The sequence below is a fragment of the Hyperolius riggenbachi genome, chromosome 11, assembly GCF_040937935.1.
Source record: "Hyperolius riggenbachi isolate aHypRig1 chromosome 11, aHypRig1.pri, whole genome shotgun sequence".
Classification (NCBI taxonomy): domain Eukaryota; kingdom Metazoa; phylum Chordata; class Amphibia; order Anura; family Hyperoliidae; genus Hyperolius; species Hyperolius riggenbachi.
In genome coordinates, this window is record NC_090656.1 from 136761785 (window position 1) to 136787310 (window position 25526).

Here is a 25526-nt window from a genome sequence, read left to right on the forward strand (position 1 = left end):
AGCCGCCATTTGCGGCTCGCACGTGTGATTTTAACACGCGGGGAAGAAATTCCCGCTGTTTACATATAAGGCGCTGCTGCGCAGCAGCGCCGTAAAGGAGATCGGCGATCCCCGGCCTCTGATTGGCCGGGGATCGCCGGCATCTGATAGGCTAAAGCCTATCCGTCCTGCGCAGCCCACAGGGAGGGAAGGGCAGAGAGGGCGGAAATCGCTGCGGAGGGGGGCTTTGAAGAGCCCGCCCCCCCCCCCCCCCGCAAAGCGCAGCAAGCCGGTGGCAATCAGACCCCCCCAGCAGGACATCCCCCTAGTGGGGAAAAAAGGGGGGGGGGGGGGAGAAGTCTGATCGCCCTGGCTTAATCCTGATCGGTGCTGTGGGCTTTAGAGCCCACGCAGCACTGATCTCAGGAAAATAGGCTGGTCCTTAAGTGGTTTTAAACATGCTTCTGCGTGCAATAAATATTTTGCCTATTTTACAGCACCTGACTGGCCATTTCCATTCAACACAGTGAAGCTTTGTAACCCATCTGCATTGTTGGTAAAGTCTGTAATTTTTCAGATCTCTCCCTCCTGTGAGGCCAGCATTAGAGCTGGAAGCAGCCATTTGTATTTTAGCCATTTCTTGGGAAAATTATTTATATTTATTATTATTATTATTTTTTTTTTTTATTTATTTATTTATTTTTTCCAAGTGAAAATGTTGCTTAGTCTTCTTAGTTCTAAACACAATGCAAGAGAAAGGATTGCCTTAAAGAGAACCCGAGGTGGGTTTGAAGAATATTATCTGCATACAGAGGCTGGATCTGCCTATACAGCCCAGCCTCTGTTGCTATCCCTCCCTCCCTCCCTAAGGTCCCCCTGCACTCTGCAATCCCTCATAAATCACAGCCATGCTGCTGACAAACAGCTTGTCAGAGCTGGCTGTGTTTATCTCTATAGTGTCAGTCTGCTGCTCTCCCCGCCTCCTGCAGAACTCCAGTCCCCGCCTGCATCCCTTCCCTCCCTGCTGATTGGAGGGAAGGGACGGGGGCAGGGACCGGAGCTATGCAGGAGGCGGGGGAGCAGCTGAGACTGACACTACAGATGTAAACACAGCCTCACAGCATGGCTGTGATTTATGAGGGATTGCAGAGTGCAGGGGGACCTTAGTGGGGTTTGGGATAGCAACAGAGGCTGGGCTGTATAGGCAGATCCAGCCTCTGTATGCAGATAACATTCTTTACACACCTCGGGTTCTCTTTAAAGAGACTCTGTAACAAAGAAAAAGTTCCCCTGGGGTGTACTCACCTCGGTAGGGGGAAGCCTCTGGATCATTGCATCTTTGACATTTTGGTCATACAAATAAAATTTCCTCCTCTGTATCTTTAATGAACAAAAGCTTCTTTTTCAGTGGTAGAGCTGCAGAACACTTCCTGTCCATCTATTCACATGATAACCTTCTAAGAAAATCAAAGGTCAACATTCGTATTTTGTGTACTTTTTAACACAATTCTGTTTTACTTTTTGAGTTTATAATGATCTTACAGATCATGTGGAATAGAGGGGGAATTTTGACCGCAGTTGTCCTTTTAGAGACAACAGAGGCTTGTTGGAAACATCCATATCCCTCTCAGTTAAGGTTCCATTTAAAGAGAATCTGTATTGTTAAAATCGCACAAAAGTAAACATACCAGTGCGTTAGGGGACATCTCCTATTACCCTCTGTCACAATTTTGCCGCTCCCCGCCGCATTAAAAGTGGTTAAAAACAGTTTTAAAAAGTTTGTTTATAAACAAACAAAATGGCCACCAAAACAGGAAGTAGGTTGATGTACAGTATGTCCACACATAGAAAATACATCCATACACAAGCAGGCTGTATACAGCATTCCTTTTGAATCTCAAGAGATCATTTGTGTGTTTCTTTCCCCCCTGAGGGGGGAGTTCATAGCAGAACCACAACACTGAAGAACTTGGCAGCCTTCCAGACACAGGCTGACAAGTCTGACAAGGGAAAGATACATTGATTTATTACAGAGACTGTGATAGTACAAAGTGCTGCAGTAAGCCAGAACACATTAGAATAGCTTTTGGAACCTGTAGGATGATAAAAAACAGGATGCAATTTTTGTTACGGAGTCTCTTTAAAAACAAAAAACAGATACTTAAAGAGACTCTGTAACAAAATTTTCAGCCTTATTTCTTCTATCCTATAAGTTCCTATACCTGTTCTAATGTGGTCTGTCTTACTGCAGCCTTTCCTAGTTGCACAGTGGCTGTATTATCTCTGTTATATGATCTAATCTTTCCTCTGACGACTTTGTCGGGCCCAGGCACTCAGGCTGGAATGTGCAGCTCTGCTTGTGATAGGATAGAAGCTATACGCACCCTCTCCATGTCCCCTGCAAGCTCTGTGTGGGTCACAGACAGAGCTTCTCAGAGCCTATCACAAGCTTTAGCAGCCATGTATTTTGTTTGTAAACACTGCCTAAAACTGGCAATTACAAGCCAGGATTGCAGCAGGGAGTGGCAGAAACAGCACAGAGGGGCCCAGGAGAACATAATAAATAGAATGGTATGCTTTTTATTGTAAGAATTTTAGAGTAGAGATTCTCTTTAAAGAGGAAGTGTCTCGGTAAAATGAGCCATAAATTACTTCTCTCCTATGTTGCTGTCACAGTAGGTAGTAGAAATCTGACATTACCGACATGTTTTGGGCTAGTCCATCTCTCCATAGGGGATTCTCATCATGGCCTTTATTCTTTATAGAGACATTCCCTGAAAAAGATTTACGTAAAGATGCTAGCCAGCCTCCTTGCTCGCTGCACACTATTTGGCAGTTGGACGGAGCAACTGTCGTTCACTAAATGCTTTTAAAAATAAAGAAAACCCTGAGAACCCCTTATAAGAAGATGGGCTAGTCCAAAATCTGTCAGTAATGTCAGATTTCTACTACCTACTGTAAGTGACCGCAACATAGGAGAAAAGTAATTTATGGCTCATTTTACTCTGGGAGAAATGTACTTCTTATTTGTATGCGTTTTTAAATTTTAAAATTCTCGTAAACAGTTCCTCTTTGAGAGGGGAGGCTACAGTCACCTCTTTCCCCTGCAGGCGCCTCCATTCAAATCTCTAACCTTGGGAGGCAGAGTCCTCCCGAAGACAGGTGGCTTTGTACTGTACATGCGCAATTGCGCGAGAGAGACTGTGCGTGCTTAGTACAGAGCCGCCTGTCTTTGGGAGCCCGAGTGCTTCTGAAGCCCAGCCAAAGCGGAAGAGAGCAGTCTACGACCGATCGGTTGCAGACTGCTAATGGGGGGAAGGCGGGGATGGTGAGGAGAATGGGAAGGCTCTATTGGACCCAGAGCCTTCCCTCTCCTTAGGTAAGTATTGGGAGGCAGAGTCCTCCCGAAGACAGGTGGCTTTGTACTGTACATGAGCAATTGCGCGAGAGAGACTGTGCGTGCTTAGTACAGAGCCGCCTGTCTTTGGGAGCCCGAGTGCTTCTGAAGCCCAGCCAAAGCGGAAGAGAGCAGTCTACGACCGATCGGTTGCAGACTGCTAATGGGGGGAAGGCGGGGATGGTGAGGAGAATGGGAAGGCTCTATTGGACTCAGAGCCTTCCCTCTCCTTAGGTAAGTATTGGGAGGCAGAGTCCTCCCGAAGACAGGTGGCTTTGTACTGTACATGAGCAATTGCGCGAGAGAGACCGTGCGTGCTTAGTACAGAGCCGCCTGTCTTTGGGAGCCCGAGTGCTTCTGAAGCCCAGCCAAAGCGGAAGAGAGCAGTCTACGACCGATCGGTTGCAGACTGCTAATGGGGGGAAGGCGGGGATGGTGAGGAGAATGGGAAGGCTCTATTGGACCCAGAGCCTTCCCTCTCCTTAGGTAAGTATTGGGAGGCAGAGTCCTCCCGAAGACAGGTGGCTTTGTACTGTACATGAGCAATTGCGCGAGAGAGACCGTGCGTGCTTAGTACAGAGCCGCCTGTCTTTGGGAGCCCGAGTGCTTCTGAAGCCCAGCCAAAGCGGAAGAGAGCAGTCTACGACCGATCGGTTGCAGACTGCTAATGGGGGGAAGGCGGGGATGGTGAGGAGAATGGGAAGGCTCTATTGGACCCAGAGCCTTCCCTCTCCTTAGGTAAGTATCTGTTTTTGGTTTTTAAAATCGCTTCAGACTCCCTGTAGTAATTATATATTGGAAAAACAACAAACTGTTGGGCAACACTAACATGTTTGTAGCAAATCTTTAGTGAGAGGATAAGCATTACAGCCAGTAAGTGAGAGCTCACTGATGACCGCTTCCACATTACTTGTCATAACCAATGCACTTTAATAAACCAATACAAATTACTCCACCATCATTGTTTATTTCGGTAATGCTTTATTGTGTAAGTCGTAGATCATCACTGCTAAAGATTTGTGTTTATAATAGTCATTAACTTTTTGCTACCCAGTATGTACATTAGGGTTTAGTTCAGTACTTTGATTCTTGCAGTTGCTCAGTATTCTGTACACGCCTGTACTGTGTGGCAGAGGTATACAGTGTAAAAGAGCAGCTCCTATCTGTGCCCACACATCCAGAAACCAATGAGATGCGCACAACAGCTGTGAAACAGAGGGCACCATCTGTGCCATAGCATGCAGCTGCATGAAAATCTGTCACACCGAGCTGTAAGGCGGCTGTGAATTGCCAAACATAAACTATTACATATCATCTTCTTTATACCATTTCAGCTTTGTATTTCTTTTAGGATGTAAAATTCAGATTCTCATGTTGTGTTATGGAAATAAATTCAGGCAATCCTGTACACAAAATGAGAATGGACTAAAAAAAATAAAGATGGGAAACTATCATTGGTGAAACATATATTTGGAAGTAGCTAAAGAAGCAATCTAATTGTGAAGAAAGCGATTGCTGTTGAAACTGTTTCAGCTTGGTAAAGGGGGAGTAAAATATCGTATTGCTAAATACGTTCTATATAATGAAGTGATTGATATCTTTCTGTCCTCCATATTTGATATCATGGAAGATTGGTAACTTTATATAGTAACTGATAAAGCAGGTGTGTGTATATGTACCATGAATGAGCCAGTGGGATGCTTATATTTACAGCTTGTATGCAAATTGTCTGCAGCTGGGCCAGTAAAATGTGCTTCCTTCTGCTTCTGATTGTTGCTTTTCCAGGCTGCAGACAATTTGAAGTCATCTCATTGACAATCTCTAATCATGAAGTAGTTGATTCCTCCCCTCTCCACCCTATTTGTTGTCATGAAAGGTTTATTAAAGTTAGCATTACAAACAGCATTGAATCCTTTCTGTAAATGACTGTACATGACACACCATCCTGCCCTGGTATTTGGCAGGGTCCCTTTATTTCACTCCATTGTCTTTTTTGTTTTTTGTTCCTATGTTTTACCTGTTATATTAATGTCAGTTTACAGATTTTTTGTGTCCAGTCCACAAAGTGTAACTGAAAAGTCACAATCTATAAACTATGTAGAAATGTATTGTTTCTCTGAGAGGATCTGAGCAATCGGAGTTTGGCAATTCTTCATGTTTTGCAGGCGAAACACAAAGGAGGTTTGAGTTGGCTCTTTGTATGCTCCTCTCCCTCTTGAGTTGCATAATTTGTGTTCAGTGCTCCTTCATATCTATTGATCATTTCTGGAATGCTGCTGTCTCTCTATTCCCTGCAGGGCCCTTTGCAGTCAGTATATCTTTTGCTTCACTTGCTCTTTCTGCTGTCTTTGTGTAGTTAGTCAACTCACTCCTATCTTTCTTTTTCTCTCTCTCTCTTCGTTTCAGACAGTTACAAACTAAAGCAAACTTCGAAATTCTCCGAAAGAGGTAGTTGAACTTGCTTGTGGCGCAAATTTGCCATGACCCCCTGCTCTGCCCATGTTCCCCAGCACTGCAGCTTAGCATGCTTTGTCTTCTATCCTCCAGCCATACCAGTCGCCATTACTTTGGTGTCTGTAAACTTATGTCCTTCATACCCTGATTTTATTAATACTCTCCTTCCTGGTACAATTATTTCCTGTAACTTGCTGATTGCCATTATTTGTGTTCTTTATACAAGAAACACTGATGGTAGGTCCCAGGTGGATGATCTTGAATGTACCTCTCACTTGCCATGTAAAACTACTGAATTATTGCTTCATTTTATTAGTCTGAGTTTTGCAATTTGTACCTTTTTTCTTTTTCTGCTACTAAGCAAACATGGCTTTCAAACTCTCTTCAAGCAGCCGAACGATTGTCAGAACCATTTCAGAAATATTTTACAGAGAACGCCTGGTAAAACCAACTGATGTCTGTATTGAGAACAGCCTACTAATGAATAATGTGAAGAGCACTTTGTATTCCTTACTGCAAGCTTTTTGTGACATACCACAGAACTTCTTCACAGTAGCTCAGAAATCCGATAATTCTCAGTTTTGCACTCAATAGAAAGGTTAATGTAGAGTAAATATTTGCAGCATAGAATCGTTTGATTTAACTAGCAGTGTAATTATTACAGTCTAACTTCCCAGAACCCCCAAAGACCATGCATGGGGAAGTTCATAATTTACAAATTTCACCACTTTCATTATCTTTTGTGTGTTGTACTCAGTTTCTCAATTTCCTTAATCTCGTTTTCAATTCTTATATAGTTAACACTTTTAAAGACGTGAATTTCAAAATTGTTCATTTTTTAAAGCGGAACTATAATCAAAATTTTTTTATAAAATTGCTTATTTTTTTTGCAATACTACTCTATAAATTATTTAGTCAGTGTTTGCCTCTTGTAAAATCTTTCTTCTCCCTGCTTTACAGCAAGGTTGACTTTTTTTTGTTTTAAAAACACTTTTCTTTTATTGGTCGGATGAAATATGCAAATTTTTTGAGATAGGAAATTTGGGTTTTTATGAGCTGTATGCCAAAATCATCAATATTAAAACAAAAAAAGGCTTGAACTACTTCAGTTGTGTGTATTTGAATCTAAAATATATGAAAGTCTAATGTTTATCAGTACTTTACAGAAAATAATGAACTTTATCACAATATGCTAATTTTTTGAGAAGATCCTGTAGGTTTTGCGATGTACAAGTATTTCATACCAAACCAGCCATTAGGCCCATTTCAGATAAACAGGTGCTAGGTTGTGCCTCCCTGCTGCCCACTCCTTTTCTACCATACCACACACAGCCATGGCTTTGTGCATGCACAGTATGCTGGTACACGCAAACAGCAGGATGCAGAAACCAGGCATTTTATTGAGGATGCTTTTCCAGTATCCGTGCCATTGAAAGTGGTGGCTCTGTATAATGCCTAGTACACATCATACCATTTTCTGTTCGATTTCACCATACAATTTTCTGTTAGATTATTTTCTGTAGAGACTGGTCATTATCTCTGGTGCATTGTCTTCTGGTTATCTTCTGCTGAGTAGAACAATGCCTAATTGCTAGGCAGATAGATGGTTAGATAGATAATTTCCATCATGTTGGAAATTATCTATCTGACAGGTAAATCTAACAGAAAATTGTATGGTGTGTACCTAGCATTAATCTTGAAAAACTGAACATGTTGGGCAGATAAGACCTGTCCAGTTGATTATGTAAAGAGGGTTATTCTGTGTTCAGCTTCAAATGAGCAAGAAGTGACTTCCATAATGCACTGTTTCATGTCAGTGGAAATAAAAAAAAAACTTTTTTTTATGATGATTATTTTCCTGGTGTAATGTTGAGAACTATTGACATTTTTGCAAGTTAATAATTCATAAAACTTGCATTAAAAAAGCTATATAGTTGCTTTAATATTATAGTTATTTTCCACTGTTTACATTGTAGGTGATTGTTGTCTTCCGTTGCTGTAGAGAACAGGATATACTAAGTAGTAATAAAGGAAATGTGATTTACTTTGTGGAGTAATAGTTCCCAAGTAATTGAATGGAGTGGTAAATGGCAGCCAGTGATCTAATTATAGAAGACACAAAACGCTTACAAGAATTAGACGTAGAGTATTCCTTAGGGTTGATGGGAATAGGTTATAAGCTTGCAGTCTGTGCACTCCTCACTCCCATGCCCAGTTCTATCCAGGCTTTGCTATTATGTGTTAACACTTCTGTTGCTGGAGTGGTTAGAAAATGGTTTGTTTATCCAGCTTTTTCATTGCACCTTCTCTGTTCAGTTTGTCCTCCATTTTTCATTTCTTAATCTAATTTCTGTCTTGTTTTTCTGGTCTCTCATTTTACTGTTTCTTTTCTTTTTCCCCAGTCTGTGGAAAACGATACAAGAACCGGCCTGGCTTGAGCTACCATTATGCACACTCTCATCTGGTTGATGAAGAGGGTGCAGGAGCAGAGGATAAGGAGGATTCCCAGCCACCTACGCCTATCATGCATCGACCTGAGGAGCAAAAATGTGAGTTTTCACTTAATCTGCTCTCTGTAGTACTACGTTGATATAGGAACTTTTGTTTTTCATAAAGAACCGTATGCGCCTGTTTCCATATAATGTACAGAATAGTACAACGTTACCAGACTTGCATTTATTTTTCATATCAATCTTCTGTTTCTTTACATTACTCAAAAATCTACATGTAGTTATTTTTTGGTTATCTAGCTTGAAATGGAAGAAGGTAAATTTACCTATAGATGTGACAAATCATTTTCAGTAGGCAAAGCTATGAAATTCATTCTTGTGGGTTCATGCAGATGCCTTTAGCCAACTTTTGAAAGGGATTTTCAATAAGGAAAGCTAGAACAGCTATTTCAATTGCAGTAGAGCATCCCTCATGAACCATTATCGGCAGTGTCTGAGCTATCTCCTGCATTCTTTCCTATCCTATATAATAATCTCCCTGTGTCCCTGCATCGTCCTGTGTCTGTGTGGCACACAGTCGGACTTGGGATAGCACAGGAGGATGGGTGCAGGGGCAGGCTTGTGTGCGCTTGGTGGTGCTTGCACGCTGACTGTGCAGACATTGCATGGGATGGGGGGGGGGGGGGGGGTGAGGGGCGTAGCAGCCGAGGCCTACAGGTTCTAGTTCTTGATAAATAACAGAACTGTAAACTGTTTGCCTTCATGGTAGTTGGTAGCACTTAAATGCCCAACTGCTCACTGCTTTTCTGCAACTTTAAGGCAGCATTCACAAATTTCCAGGTCAGGACTTCACTTCAACACCCGACTCTTGCTCACCCCAAGAAATAACTCTCCAACCGTTTTTCTGAAATTACGTGCCTTTCAGGCCCTGGAATAGCACTCCAAAAGCTTCTTCAAAACTTGGAAAAAGTACATCCTAGGACCTAGGGACTTTTCCCCCTGCAGAAATAAATGCTTTGGTGGGATCCTTTTTGTTGACCAAATGGTATTGCTTGGAACAGATAGGAGGCACTCTGGGCAGGTTAGAGAAGTGGCTCAAAAGATTATTTGAGATGTGGATACTGAATTTGTGTTCACTCTGTGAAATCAGGCTCTCCAGTTGGTTAGTCATATCTAATGTATTTTATGTGTGTTACATTTTTTTTAGCTACAGAATACTTGATACTTTAGGTGCATACACACATCAGACTATAGTCTTTGGAAAATGAAAGATCACAGACCAATCTTACCACCCTTCATGTAGTATGAGAGCCATACCTTCACAGTCTTCTATGGAGCTGAACTCCCCATCAGAAAAAAAAATCTTTGCAAGATGCTGCACACACAGATGCTGTACAGACACAAAAGATCAGTATCTGCAAAAGATCTGTTCCTGCCATAGATCTGTTCCTGCAAATTGCATTCATAGTCTGAGATCTGCAGATCATCATACACACCTTGTTTAACTGACAATCTTGCAAAGATTTTTTTCTGATGGGGAGTTCAGCTCCATAGAATAGACTGTATAGAAATGCTCTCATACTACATGAATGGTCTGTGATTGGTCTGTGATCTTTCATTTTCCAAAGACTATAGTCTGATGTGTGTATGCACCCTTAGACCAATAGTACAAAATTCTCTGATCTTAAACCAGTCCAACTAAAACCGAGAGAGGGAGGGGAGGAAGGAGATCTATTCTTGTATTTTTGTATCTCATGTGTTCCTTTACACCTCTTTGCTGTTTAAGTGAGAGATGCATGTGTTTGTTACATGTGAGGAACAGAATAATAAAGGAACTGTGCCTGTTTATAAAATGAACATTTTAAAATATATTTAGAAAGCTAAATAAAATCTGTACCTCTTACCTAGGATATCTAGATACAGGTATCTGTTCACTGCAGTTCCTTCCCCCAACCCTATTCTGGCAAGTGTAGTGAAATAATTTTCTGACTATGCAAAGAAGTCAAATAGAACAAAAAAAGTGGGTTAGTTAATTGCATCAAGGCTCTTCCTTCTCCACTCTTACCCTCCGGTTCCAAGGGCCCATGTGCAATTCACCTTTTCTCCCAAGTTTTCTCCTTGGTGATATTCTGACACCATATTAATAAAATGGCCTGTAAAGTGTAACTGTCGGGCATAAAATCAAAAATAAATTCTTTATTTTTATCTGGTAAACCAGTAATAAGTATGCTAACCCGGCAATCCAAAAGTTAAAAATCAATAGTTTTCTTATCCATAAAACAACATTCTCCAGTTTTCCTGGCTCTTATTTGGTACATCTGCCGCATACAACAAGTTGCAGGGCATGCTGGGTGGTCTTATTTTGCTTCTTTACTTTCCCCTCATTCTTGACTAATGCAGCCTGATTGGCTGAAGCCTCGTTCCCTCCGGTTTTCCCACCCACACTGCTGTTCCTCTCTGATTGGCCAATATTTCTCATGCTGAGGAAATGCACTTTCTATTGCAGAGCTGAGTGGCAGTGCCTTAAGACTGGGAGGTGGGCTGGCAATGCATACACAATCAGGAGGGAGAGTAAGGGAGGAAATGACATCAGGATTGGCTTCAAGACAGACTGTTAAAATGGAGAATTATTAGAAGGATTTTCTTTTTTTTAACTATATAAAAATTCTGAGGGGGTTCTGAGATAGTATGGCTGACTGCGCCTCTTTAAACCACCAGCAAGAAAGGAAATACTCTAAATAATTTTTAGTACTTCTTCACCTACTTTTTGGTACTTTCTCAACTTGAAAGTGCTGAAAAGTTATGTAAAAGAGAAGATGAAAAATTATATCCTAGAAGAAAACTAAGGAGAGGAAGTTAAATGCATATAGGCGAATGTCCCAGATCATGGATACTCAAGCTTACAATTATGGGAGGGGAGAGGCCCAGATTTCCACTGAGACATCCTAACACTGTGTGGGAGGTGACATTGCCCAGATTGCTGATTACTCTCCAATGCCAAGCTCCTTTCTGTTTTTCCTGTTTGACTTGCAGTTGTCACATGACTGTCAGGTTTGCAGCTTTGCTGCAGTGAGATAATCCATAGATCACTGTTTAATGGATTTTTAGGTTGAAACATTTTCATCCTTATTTTAATAAATAAATGTGCAAATAAATGTGCATGAGTGGTTCTATATCTAATATATTTTCTTTTTATTTAGCCAAGAAAGGTCCAGATGGTCTGGCTTTGCCCAACAACTACTGTGATTTTTGTCTCGGAGACTCTAAGATCAACAAGAAAACAAGCCAGCCAGAAGACCTGGTGTCTTGCTCAGACTGTGGTCGCTCTGGTATGAGAGACATGGGGAAAAAGGAGGGTGACTCATTGAAAAACACTTGACATGAGAAATCTAATATTGTAATGCTCAGAGAATGCATGTAATTAAAGCTACGGTAGATGAGCTTTATAGATGGTCTTCAGTTTAAGGGTTACACTTTTTTGAACGTAATACATGCCCCTAACTACCTCTCCCACATTTTAACCATCATTTCGCTGTCAAATAACTAATAATTGTACAGAAAATTTATTTATATGGATCTTAATTATTTTCCAGTGCAATAAACTTGTAAGACAATCTTTTCTAATCGCCAGATATTTGCAAGTACTGAAATTCAAAAAATATTGCAAATATAAAAATAAAAGTGAATACCATACAACTGGAATCAGTCTATGTAAAGTCTTCCCTAATGGCATGTCGAGAGCTACTTGACGCATAGTTATAAAGAAGACAAACTGGATAGAACATGTAGGTAATGGTAGCTATGTTTAAGCACTGCCAGCATGTACAGCTTCTAAAGTAAGGTTTACGGAACTGTATAAAGATTCAGTCCTCTGCTTGTCTACACTGCTTCGCCACCTGTGTCTCTCCTATATATACGCATTTTTTTTATACAGTCCCTACCTATATGCCTACAGGAAGCTACTTACTTGGATGCTTGCTGGGAAAGAAATTTACAGCTTGTTAATACTACATTTTTCTCGCAGCGTCTTTCTAAGTGGGCTTATTCCTGTAAGCATAACCCTGTGACCATACAGCAGGGAAGATTAAAAGTTAGACTTTTTAGCTTAACTTCTTTGGCGGTAACCCTGAGTCAGGCTTGGGGTGGAAAAAATAACTGAGGAGTGGTAACCGGCGGGAGACAGCACAGCGTGGCAATGTTTTGTACTTTCCTTCCCTTGCTATCCAGACACTGGCAGCAATCCTTCCGGTCCTCAGAGGCTTTGAATCCCTTGGGTGAGATCACCGTTCGTTGTCATGACGGGAGAGGGCAATCTCACTACAGGGGCTCAGCGCCACCCGGAGGAGAGAATTGCAGCGCTGGATCCCAGGGAGGTAAGTGCTGGGCTGCCACAGATCTCACTGCGGTATGATTTTTTTTCCCCCTGCTTTTATGGCATAAAAAAAAAGAAAAAAGAAATTAGCACCGCTTTTACATCCTAAAATCTGGAAATAATCATACTTTAGCAAGGCTATAAGCAAAATCCCTGTTATCTGGAATTCATTCAACTGGAAGTCTCAACTAGCCAGCATGCCTGGGAGATAACGGGGAACTCTTCTGGGGTGCTTCCTTTGGGTCCTGGCAGGCTTAAAAATTCTTATTGAGGCTCCTGCGGCGTCTAGCATTCTCCCTGAACCTCCTCGCGGGCGTCTAGGAGCTTCCAGCATCTGTGATTGGGAGCTGGCCTGACCCAATGCGGGTCAGCTGACACCCTGGCTTCCATGCACTGGGGGAGCCAGAAAGCCCATTGGAGCATGCGAAGAGGTTCAGGGAGACTGCCAGACATCGCTTGAGCCTCTGTAAATATTTCAGGGGGGAGGTTTGTGCTATTTCGCCAGTTGCTCAAGCAACCAGCAAGCATGTGTATCCGGCATCGGGAGATCCCCGCTGGTGCCAGATACTGGGGACTTTGCTGTATTTTGTGCTACAGGATGTGTAGTGCCTTACAGTATATGTATTGTCTATACAATATCGTTTCTTTTAAAGTGGTAAAGTTTTTTCATTAACAATTAAGTGAATATAATTTTCAGACTGTTCTTCCCTATATGTAAGCAACAGTTGCTCCTGTACAGCTAACGTCTACTTCCCTTAGCACCTGATGCATAGAATGGTCATAGTTATATCCTTGTATGGGAAAAAATGCTATGCAATGCACATGATCATTTGACCAGACGGACTAATAAGAGGACAGATACATATTGTGCCCATACACTGGATTTGGAGTACTCTGGACAATGGGGTTATAACTGGGGGCAAGGATAGAGGTATGTGGAGGTGAACATTCCATGAATTGCAAAACTCATTTGTCAGTTTGTTAAAACATAATTTTTACATTTTAAAAAGCAAATCCTGCAAAATGTTTCCTAAATTTGTGTTAGTACGGATTATGTAGTCTGTACAATGTCAGAACTATACCACACATGGAGTTTTTTTGTGTCACATGGTAAGCAAGGTTTTCAAGGCCTAATTTTAATATGCAGAAATTGGTTGACATGGAATTTTTTTTTTAAAAGTTTGACTGTAGCACCATCATATATAATCACTATAATGTAGAACCATCAGCAGGGGTCTAGTCCTGGGAAAAGAAGTGAGTGGACTCACTTGGAGAACTCCTGCGCGGCGCGCAAAAAATGGACGTGGTCAAGCACACCGTGGGCGTGGTCATGGGTGGGGCCAAATATACATGACCTTAGCAGTGATGTAAAAGGTCTGCCGAGGAAGTTTGAGCTCTGCCGTAGTGTATCCCCCCCAAAAATAGATGTAATCTGACAGCATTTCACCAAAAAGACACATAATCTGGTCGAAGTTCCTCCAAAATACAGATAATATGGAAGTGGTTCCCCCAAAATAGACAATGTGGCAGCAGCAGTTCCACCAACATACACATAATTTGGAAGCAGTTCCCCAAAATACGCGAAACCTGGCAGCGGATCACCCAAAATACACGTAACACCCAAAGGACATATAATCTGGCAGTAGTGGTCCTCCAAACATACACAATCTGGCAGCAGTTCCCCAAAATACACGTAATCTGGCATCAGCAGTTCCCCTAACATACACATAATCTGGCAGCTGGTCCCCAAAATACATAACAGCGGTTCCACAAAAATGCAGATAATCTGGCAGCAGTTCCCCCAAAATAGGTACCCCCAGGTAGCCAGGTCTATAGGTGTCCCCAGTATAAGTAGCCATGAGTATAGTAGTACCCAGTATATGTAGCCAGAGGTATAGTTGCCTAGTATATGTAGCCAGGGGTATATGTGCCCAGTATATGTAGCCAGTGGGATATGTCCCCAGTATATGTAGCCAGTGGGATATGTCCCCAGTATATGTAGTCAGGGGTATATGTGCCCAGTATATATAGCCAGGGGTATATGTGCCCAGTATATGTAGCCAGGGGTATATATGCCCAGTATATGTAGGCAGGGGTATATGTGCCCAGTATATGTCGCCAGGGGTATATATGCCCAGTATATGTAGCCAGGGGTATTTATGCCCAGTATATGTAGGCAGGGGTATATGTGCCCAGTATATGTAGCCAGGGGTATATATGCCCAGTATATGTAGGCAGGGGTATATGTCCCAAGTATATGTAGGCAGGGGTATATGTGCCCAGGTAGCCAGGGGTATATGTCCCCAGTATATGTAGGCAGGGGTATATGTGCCCAGGTAGCCAGGTGTGCCCCCACCCGGAGGGAGCAGAGCAGAGAAGAAGAGCTATGGGGACAGCGGGGATGGGTGGGCATCTCCCCCCATCCCTCACCTTCGTGCTCCCCTTCCTGCCTCTCCCCTCCAGTGTTGTGAAGTGTCGGGCCCGGCGTTCCAGCCGCAAGGGACGCTCCGCTCTGTGTGCGGCTAGTCTGGTCTTCTAGCCGCACACAGAGCGGAGCGTCCCTTGCGGCTGGAAGAAGGCGGAAAGTCTCCGCCCACTTTCGCCGCCGGACCCGACATTTCAAAACGCTGGAGGGGAGAGGCAGGAAGGGGAGCACGAAGGTGAGGGATGGGGGGGGGGGAGATGCCCACCCATCCCCGCTGTCCCCATAGCTCACCTTCTCTGCGCTGCTCCCCTCCACACAAGCCAGGGTGAACGGCGTACACTCTGAAGAAAAAGTGGGTGGACGCCGTTCACCCGCGTCCACGCAGGACTCGACCCCTGACCATCAGTACAATTTTTAAGTCTTATTGCATAAGCTTCGGTGGCCTACAAGTCGACTCTATGAGAATTATCAAGAAAATGCCTTTTAAGCCATGAGCAAGCTAGTGAATACTCAACATTTTCATAGTACTTTTTCACCTACTTTTTGGAATTTTTTTATTCACGAAGTGCTGAAAAATTATTTTAAATACAAGATGAAAAATTATCTCCTGGGAGAAAACTCAGGAGAAAAAGTGAATTGCATATGGGCCTGTATGTCTTGCAGGAGAGAGAAAGAGAAGGTGGGGAGAATGGCAGGAAAAAAATTACATCATATGAACTGTTAAATAGAATAAACCTACAGGTCAACTTTATATAAATTAGGGCACTGTATAACATAGTGGATTAATTTGTAAAAAAAAAAAAAAAAACACAATTTCCACCCTATTTCTAAATATTTTAAATTTGGCCTGAGCCATCTTGCTTACTCCATAGCACAGAGGTATGTACAGCGTAATGTTGACAATTGTAGCCAGTGCGGACTATGCAACATGTGCAAATATACATTTTTTTTTTTTTTTTTTTTTTACTGTTTTACATGATTTTAAATCACATCACTTAAACAATGAATACAAATAAGGTTTTCAACTAACACAGACATGAGTTTGGCAATTCCCGCGATATTATGTCTATATACCTTGACCTCGGTTAAACTCCATTGTCAACACTGGCTACTATTGGTCATGGAAGGAGCATCTGCTCACTGCAAAATGCAAACTTAGAACTGAACCAAATTCACGTAGGAGGTAATGACGCTCTTCCATGAATAGCGTGTCGCAGCAAAGACTAACACCGCAAATTGGATACTAATCATGAATTTGTAGTATGAATATGTTTGTACCTTTATGCTAGCTGTTACTGGGTAAGTTCGTTTTTTTTTCTCCTTAACCACATTTCTTTGTACAGTATCTGAGATCACTTTTAATTACACCATCCACATAAGCTTTGAGATAACACAATAGACATGTGTAATGGTTAAAGTAGAACTCCGGGTAAAATGTATTTTAGTTTTGTGTTAAGTGGGGCACCAAAAACACAGGAGTGGATTTCTCTGTCAATAGGCAGCATTAAAAACACCTTTTTACTGCTATAACACAAAGAAGTATTTCTGCTGCAAGTTTTACTGTTGATGATATCCTGCTCTCGCTCAAAATGAAATTTATAAAGGGACAGCAATAAAAAGTCTAACAAGATTTAACTTATGCACTCTATACAAAACTGCAGGTTTAACTGGAGCTCCACATTGATTTAGAACTGTGAAAAATATTTTACTTTGTAGTCTTTTCTAGATTTTTGTTTTGCATCATGCATTATCGTACAGCTGGCTTTCAGGTCCTCTCCTCATCTGCAGGACCTGCTGCAATGAAGTAAAATCTAAGCAATGGAAATGTAAAATGTGGTGATCCAACAAATGAAATTTGTTACTTCTGAAAATGTCATTCAGATTGCAAAAACAAATGCAGCATCTCATTGGACTTAAATAAGAAATGTTTACTGTAGTCTAGCTAAGCACCATGTCTGGGAGGTGAGACCAGATTTTTTTCAGGTGACCAGTCAGATTTAGGAACTGCCTATTAAACCGCCAGCTAGTCAAACCTGAGCTAAAAATAACATGATAAAGAATTGTATCTATGGTCCTACTCCTAAATAGGATTTTCATGTACTCTCGCAGTTCACTTTGTGTTTAAAACCTAAAAACACAAGATTAAAGTTTTTATTTTCTCAGTTGAATGATGATCTGGCTGGTATTGGAAATTGCACTTGTCTGGATATTTGCACTATTCACATTTTCATTGTGAAGATCACTTCGGCTGGGATAACACAATTGCTACAATGGATTATGTAACCCCTACTGTTGAATGGAAGAATGAATGATCTACGTATCGGGAGAAGGCATCTGGCCAACATTGTTTACACCCACAGCTGACTGGCATGTATTTTATGGTAGATGTGATTTTGGGTGCATGTTATCCAGCCAATGCCATTATGTACCGTGAACCTGGTGGACTTTAATTGGAGCCATTATTTGACTATTTAGCACTTTTGTTATAATTTAAAACTGCATACATTATAAACATATCCTTTATAGACCATTAGTTTTTGCACACCTATATTTAGTTGCTGTTGCGATATGACCACACAAATTAGAATTTCACAGGAAGATCACACTTTTTTTGTTGCGGTGGCATTTACCTAGAGGTGGGGTATATTAACAAGCAAAGCAAATAGTTCTTGAGTGATGTGTTGTAAATCCAGCAAGTTTAAGGATTGGCACAAGGGCCAGATTGTGTTAGCTAGTCTAGTGGGATGGAGCATCTCCAAAAGGGAGGATTGTAGATTATAGGAAGATTACCTATATTCAGTAGCAAGTCATACAAGGAAGGAAAACCTAATGCTGATCATGCCTGAAAGGTGTCTGGACACCCAGTCCATTGCATCTTGCTATGTATAGTGCTGCATAACTACAGACCAGTTAGTGTCCATGTTTACTAGCGTCCACTGCCAACAATGCCTACAGAGGTTCATGTGACCATCAGAACTGAACCATGTAACATTGGATGAAAAGAACCTGGTCTGCGGAATCCTATTTTTTTTTTTTTCCCTAGCCTCCAAATTCTCCAGATCTCAGTCTGATCAAGGATGTATGGAGTGGTGCTGGAAAAACTGGTCCAATCATTGGAGGCCCGTCGACACAACTTCCAGGATTTAAAGGATCTTCTGCAACACCTTCAGAGGATTTGGGATAGTCCAATCTTGGATGGGTCAAATGGTTTTGGTGGGGGACCTACGCAGTTTAAAGAGAACCCGAGATGGGGGTCGTACAAAGAAATCTATACACAGAGGCTGGGTCTGGCTATAGTGCCCAGCCTCTGTTGCTAGGTGAATCCCCGCTAAGTCCCCCCTGCGCTCCGCTCTCCCCCATAAATTACAGTCACGCTGGCGACATGCAGCGTGTCGCAGCGGGCTGTATTTACCTCACTAGTGTCACTCACGGTGCTCCCACGCCTCCTGCAGAGCGCCGGTCCCCGCCCACTTCCCTTCCCTGGCCGCTGATTGGAGGGAAGGGACGCGGGCGGGGACTGGCGCTCTGCAGGAGGCGGGGGGAGCGGCGTGAGTGACATTGGTAATGTAAACAGCGCGGCCGTAATTTATGGGGGAGAGCGGAGCGCAGGGGGCACTTCAGGGGGATTCAACTAGCAACAGAGGCTGGGCACTATAGCCAGACCCAGCCTCTGTGTATAGATTTCTTTGTACGATCCCCACCTCGGGTTCTCTTTAAGGCAGTTGGTTATATGCTTTTTGGATGTCCACTCTGAAATGGTTGGGAAATTGTATCCACCCGGGTTAACGGTCTATCCTATCCATGTGAAATTCCTATCTCAATTGAAAATGTTACTTATAAAAAATTAGTTCAAAAAGGAGTACTACTGTAAATAGAACTTATTTCTAAAAGCAGATACTTTAAAAATTGTGTAATAGGTGGTGTTTGAAATATATAAAATAAAACCAGGGTTTCATTATTGTGAAGATCGTTTCACGATGGAGGGACTTGTTTGTTTTATTTCATATTTTTAACACCTTTGATATTTTGATAATTTTACAAATGTCTGTTGTTGGTAGTAATTTTGAGGAACAGAAGCTACAAGTGGCCCTGATCAATACCTTTTTCTCCTAATTTTTCTAATTTTTTCATCTGTTACTAAATACCTTTTCAACCGTGCAAAATTACTATTAAAAAAAAGTAATAAGGTAATATCAAACTTAAGTTCATGTTTTGAAAACATATTTTGCATGTTGAGAGCTGAAAGACATTTTATTGATAATGGGTAAAAATATTTCTGAAAAAACTTGAATCAATATGAATGTTTCGTAAGGGGAAACTTCTTAAGATGTCAATAACACTTAAAACTATACGCAAGACATTTTAGTGGTGATTCAAATGATTACAAATCGCCATGTGTGACAGTTATAAGTAGCACCAAATAGTATAATTAGCAAATATTTATTTTACTCAGTTACCGGTACTTACTTACAGTTCTATACTTTATTTGTTTGTTTGTTTAATCCTGGAATTTGATATTTGTGTGAACATGTTTTTGTACATTTTGAGGCTATTTTGTAATGTTTTGTCACGTACATTGCATAGGCTTTCTTTAAAACAAAATCTACACTTTGGGTTTTGTTAAGCTAACAGTTCTGTGATGTTTGGTTTATTAGTGTTTGGGCTAGCTGGAATTAAGTGGTTCTACTAGATGAGATTGATCCTAGCATTGATCTAAAATAATGTTGCTTAAAAGATTTTGTTAAAAGGGTTCAAACAGATCTCTTAAATGGACATTGTGGTTCAGAATGTTAGAGCATGATACCACAAAGTCTAAGGAAAGGGTTAACTCTTAAATGTGGTATGCCAGAAAGTTGTATTAATTGGAACCAAATGATGAATAGGTATAAAATGAAACTGTTAATAGCAGTCTTAGACCCATATGCAATTAACTTTTTCTCCTGCGTTTTCTCCTAGGTGATATTTTTACACTTGGCAATAAAATGCCTTTTAAGCCTCCAGCAAGCAAGAAAATACTCAAAATAATTTTTATAGTACTTTTTCACCTCCTTTTTGGTACTTTTCGATTACAAAATGCTGAAAATCTATTTTAAAAAGACATTGATAAATTATCTCCTAGGAGAAAACTCAGGTGAAAAAGTGAATTGCATATGGCCCTTAGTATTTGATGACTTGCATTGCCTAAGTTAAAATAGAGAAGGCTTAAAGGAAGGATCAGGGAATATTTAAGAAAAATCTAACTTACAGAATTGCTTACCTGGGGCTTCCTCCAGCCCATGGAAGCCTATCTGCCTCTTGCAACAGCTCTGCTTTAAGACGGTTTCCCAGGGTCCCCTCCGTAGCAGCCGTCGACATGGCCAGATCTCCCGTAGCCAGGAGCGTTCTGCGCAGCAGTTCTACCATGGGAGTGTGCGCGGCCACGCGCATGCACATAGGCTAATTTTATAAATATGCCCTGATGGTATTTTTTAAAATATGTATTGTCTAGTCTGTTTTTTTGTTTTTTAAACTGTTTTATATGCCCTACCGTAACAATGGGAAAATCCACATGTTCCAGTGGTGTCTATTTTCAGACTGCGATGGGTTTGGTTTGTGGTTAAAAAGTCTTAAAAGGTTTTTGGATAAGTCAGTCCTCTTTAATTAGTGAATCAGGAGGCCAGTGTAGTGGATTGCCTTGCAAAGCTGAGTCCTTGTTTCGTATCCCAGCCATAGCACTATCTGCACAGAGTTTGTGTGCTCTCCCTGTCAGTGAGGGCCACTCCAGTTTCCTCCTGCATCCCACAACTTTTCAGTTAAGTTAATTAGTTTTCCCCTAAATTGGCTCTAGCATACAATGTAGATATGCTTATGGTAGGGATTAGATTGTGTTCTCCTTTGACAGACCGTTAAATGACAAGACTGCTTACTCTGTAAAGCACTGCGGAAGATGTCTGTGCTATATAAATACTAAATAGTAATAATGCCGTCATAACACAATATAGCTTCTATTGATACTAGAAGATAAATTGCTGTCACCAATCAATTTTATTAGATTGTGCAGAAATTTTTTTAGCATTGTAGTCCTTAATCCATGACACTGCAATCAACATACTTACAATTAAGAAAGTGGTGCTAGTGACATGGTTTTCAGTCCTTTGGAATTGAATCTGAACCTCATGTCTCTCCTTGTGATCTTAGGGCACCCGTCGTGTTTGCAATTTACACCTGTGATGATGGCTGCCGTGAAGACTTACCGCTGGCAATGCATCGAGTGCAAATGCTGCAACATTTGTGGGACATCTGAGAATGATGTGAGTTAATGTTTGTTTTGTTGTTGGCTATTGTAAGATTTTATCAAACTTTTCACTGGTTATTGCATTTCTGCACATGCAATCCAGGATGGCAGGCTTACATAGAAAAGTCATCCATTTTTGTGATTTGCTCTCTGAATCATGGGTGATCAAAAAAGCAAATCGCAGGAAGTTGTTACTTCTGACAGGGATTACCGTCGACAATATATGCAGACATACAATAACCTGTGTGAAAGTTAATAATCCATGTTTGGAGGATTCTGGTGGGTAATACAGGTTTTGAAGTCACGTAATGTAAATTAATAAGACTTAATTTTCATGCTTAAAGGACACCTGAGGCAAAAATAAACTAATGAAATAAACTATTGTATCTATCTTCCTTCTCCTAAAAAAGACTTTTTAAGCTATTCCACAGTTTTATTTTGTTTTAATCTACTTTTTAAGTTTTAACTGTTTTATTGTTTTTGCTCAATTGAAGTAGGCCAGAGCTAAAATCTATGAACTATTGACCCTTTTTATCTCTTTCCTGCACTCAGAAGTCATTTTCTGCTAGGAAAGTGTTTTATAGTTGGAATTTCCTATCAGTGAGGGTCACATTGTAGTCACTTCCTGTCTGAGTCAGGACTGAGTCAGCCACTTACATACCTGATATTTAACTCATTCAGGCAGAGAAAAGAAAACCACCGCATAGTTATTTGTATACTAGGCACTGTACATACCTATGTCTATCTCATCATGTCACCTCGGGTATCCTTTAAAGTTGGCTTACATATGTTCCATTTCCAAGCTGTTTTAATCTGTCCCCATAGGATCAGTTGCTGTTTTGTGACGACTGTGATCGTGGATACCATATGTACTGTCTTGCTCCACCGATGGCTGAGCCTCCTGAGGGTGAGACTTGCTAAGGATATATTTTTATTGTGCAAATGTTTGAATTACATTTTTTTTTGGTCAGTTTCCTTTTTTACATATATCCACAAGCCAACGGAGCACAAAATGAGTAGAAAGCGAGATGTAAAATATATGCAAATGCATTATAGGAATACAGAGACCATGTATCTGTTCCAGGGGGTAGTGTTGTCCAAGCCTGTTTTCAAGTGCCACCAACATATGTTCAGCTTGTAGCCATACATATGCACAAAAAACTGACAGTGCTTGGTCTCCCCCCCTCTCTCTTTCTCTCTCTCTCTCTCTATCTATCTATCTATCTATCTATCTATATATATATATATATATATATATATATATCTCCCGTGTATAAGGCGAGGTACCCTCTTTTCCCTCAGAAACCAGAAAAAAGTGATTGTCTCGTGTATAAGCCCCCTCCCCAGTATAGCTATCTCCACAGCAGCCAGATGTGCCCTCAGTACACATCAGGCCCCCTCACCATAGCAGAATGTGCCCCAAGGATGATACAGCTGTGTCTTAAGACGCCACTAGATGGCGTTATAGATATGACAGCAATTGCCACGCAGGAAGATTCCCCAATCATTGATCAGCTGACAATGCTGCTAACGCATTCTGCTCCACAAGCCATGGGACACTGGTAGTCTTGAGCAACCCACTCTGCACATCATGTTGCAGGGGATGGGGGGCACAAACATTGCAGCTGGCAAGAGCAGGATCACTAGTGCACGATCCTTAAAGGGAACCTGAACCGAGTAAAATTATTTAAAATACACACGACGTAGCTGCAAATGAACATTAAATACTTACTTCATCGTCAGTTCCTCTCAGAAGCTCACCATTTTCTTCTTACAGTGAGCCCTTCTAGTTCTGACAATATTTTGTCAGAACTGAAACATACCAGCTGCTGTCAGTTACAACTGAATGTTCAAGGTAAAGTCTATGTTTCCCTATGGCTCAAGTGGGCGATATTACAGTTTAACAGTGTGCTGACAAGGAAGTTGTTATGGGTAATGGCCATTTTCAAAATGGAGGACAGAGAATTCCATTGATCACAGCAGACAAATGTGTGACGCAGGAGAGGAGAAAGAGATTGATGAGTAGACTACACAGGAGGGAAGTATGACCGGTGTATGTTTATTTTGACTTGTAATTTTCAGTTCAGGTTCTCTTTAAGCTCTTCTGCTAGTAACAAAACATGCTCCACCATTTACGGTGTTCCAGTGACTCGTATGTAAGCCGAGGAGGGAACTTTTCAGCACAGTTTTGTGCTGAAAAATTAGGCTTTTACACAAGTATATGAGAATAAACAAAACACACACACACACACACACACACACACACACACACACACTCACTCTTGAGTACAGGTTTCGATAATCGTGTAATCCTATAATGGACTTTATTGCCAAGAAGTATTACTTTGGTAAAGATTCGGGTGAGATTAAAATAAACCTAAGCAGAAATGAGTACCGTATATATACTCGAATACAAGTCGACCTCATGTATACAAGTCGACTCCAATATTCAACCCTCTTAAGCTGTAATTGTTTATTTACTCAAGTATAAGTCTACACAGCACAGTTAGTGGCTGCACTTGGGGACGACCAGGAGTGATTGACTGCACTGCATACAGTATTGCAAACATTCCCACCTCCTGTCCCTGCAGCCAATACCTCCTTCAGGCCCCCAAGTGCAGCAATTATTCACTTCCTTTTATGCAGCCCAGTATTTCCCCTCTGCCCCTTTCCTTGTTAATTGTTGTGGCCAGGACTTTCACACCTGTGTTTTCTTGGCATTTCCTTTCCTCAAAGTATCACTTACCACTGGATAAATTGCTGCAAAGGGGAATGTCACTATTTGTACACACTACTCGGTGTGCTCAGTGTTGCCCATGACTTGTGTATAAGTCGACCCCTATACTTTTATGAAGGGAATCGGATCTAAATGTCTAGACTTATACTCGAGTATATACAGGATTTAAGTTGCCATCTTTATTACTTTAAATGAAATACAAGCTTCCTGCTCATGCTGGTTTTTTTTTTTTTTAGCTGCATTGGAGTCGTGCATTCAATTTTCATTGGACAATTTTACCACTTCCATGTAGTATGAGGGCCAACAGATTTTGAATATTGTGTACAGACTAGCCAATTAAAATTGGATGTGTGCACATACCCTTACACCTGGAACAAGCATTTAGCCACTCGAGTCAACACCTGATCTGCATGCTCAATCGGGATCAGTGACTAAATATGACCGAATGTCAGCTAAGCAGCTGACGGGTAGCATATTTTTAAACTGGTGTTTGCATAACCTTTTATATTCCTTTTAGATAGTTTTGTTAAAGAGCATAAATGGGCAGGTGAATGACAGCTGGGTCACATTCTGACTTGGCTGCGGCTCCCGTTCTGCTGTGTAGCCACAGCCTGAATCGCTAAGCCACACCATACACAGCTGTAGGGATTCATCAGCGTGCTGGATAAATCTGAAGCATGCCGTCCAGATTCACATTACAGTGCAATCTGGATGGCAAGCCATTAGATGGGCATCGTTTCCCCACCCCACTCGTATCGGGCGTAGTGGAAATGGGCCCATAGGGAAACAAATTGCATTGAGTAATGAAGATCGTAAATATAATCTTTGTATGTATGTTCATGGTGCTTAGCCTTTGTATTTGAGAATTCTTTAAGCATTGTTTTCTCTGTTTCTTTAGGGAGCTGGAGTTGTCATTTGTGTCTCGATTTGCTAAAGGACAAGGCCTCTATTTACCAGGCTCAAAACTCCTGACAGGGCCTTAATTGGCATCGACGCAAGATGCCAGCAGTGAAGAAAACTCAGAGAAATTGATTGTAGATCATCTTCTAGTGGAGGGGTTTTTCTATTTTCTATTCACAGATAGTGTATGAGTGTGAACATAGACACATACATATAAACACTGTGTTTGTGTCCTGGATTAAAACTTAAAAAAAAAAAAATAGCATCTTAACTAATGTAAATGTGATATGGTTTTATTGATGGATTTCTTAATCCATGAGCTCTCATGGCTGAAATTTTCTATAAACGGTTTGGATGGTAGCCTTAAAGCACACCTCATTTTAGGAGGTGAAGAGGACAGCCTCTAATACTGTCTAAAGACACAATGGCTTTATAGAGTACCACGCTCCTGGAAGCTTTTATTTTAAGGTGAAACTGTGTCATGTATTTAAAAAAAAAAATGTGAGGAGAGGGGGGGGGGGGGGGGCACTCAGGGTAC

At 41.3% G+C, this 25526-nt stretch overlaps 1 protein-coding gene across 2 annotated transcripts in view; it reads left to right on the forward strand.

Moving 5' to 3' along the window:
• DPF2 (double PHD fingers 2) overlaps positions 1 to 25263 on the forward strand; it is an 84737-nt gene extending 59474 nt beyond the window's left edge. Inside the window, exons 7-12 of one of the 2 annotated variants that reach the window (XM_068261006.1) lie at positions 5783 to 5824; positions 8233 to 8379; positions 11481 to 11609; positions 21255 to 21367; positions 22177 to 22258; positions 24987 to 25263. In XM_068261006.1, coding sequence (XP_068117107.1) covers positions 5783 to 5824; positions 8233 to 8379; positions 11481 to 11609; positions 21255 to 21367; positions 22177 to 22258; positions 24987 to 25060 — 587 coding nt within the window. In that variant the 3' untranslated portion in view covers positions 25061 to 25263. The remainder of the gene's footprint in view (positions 1 to 5782; positions 5825 to 8232; positions 8380 to 11480; positions 11610 to 21254; positions 21368 to 22176; positions 22259 to 24986) is intronic. The other variant, XM_068261007.1, reaches the window with a different exon arrangement.
• Positions 25264 to 25526: the final 263 nt, after the last annotated feature.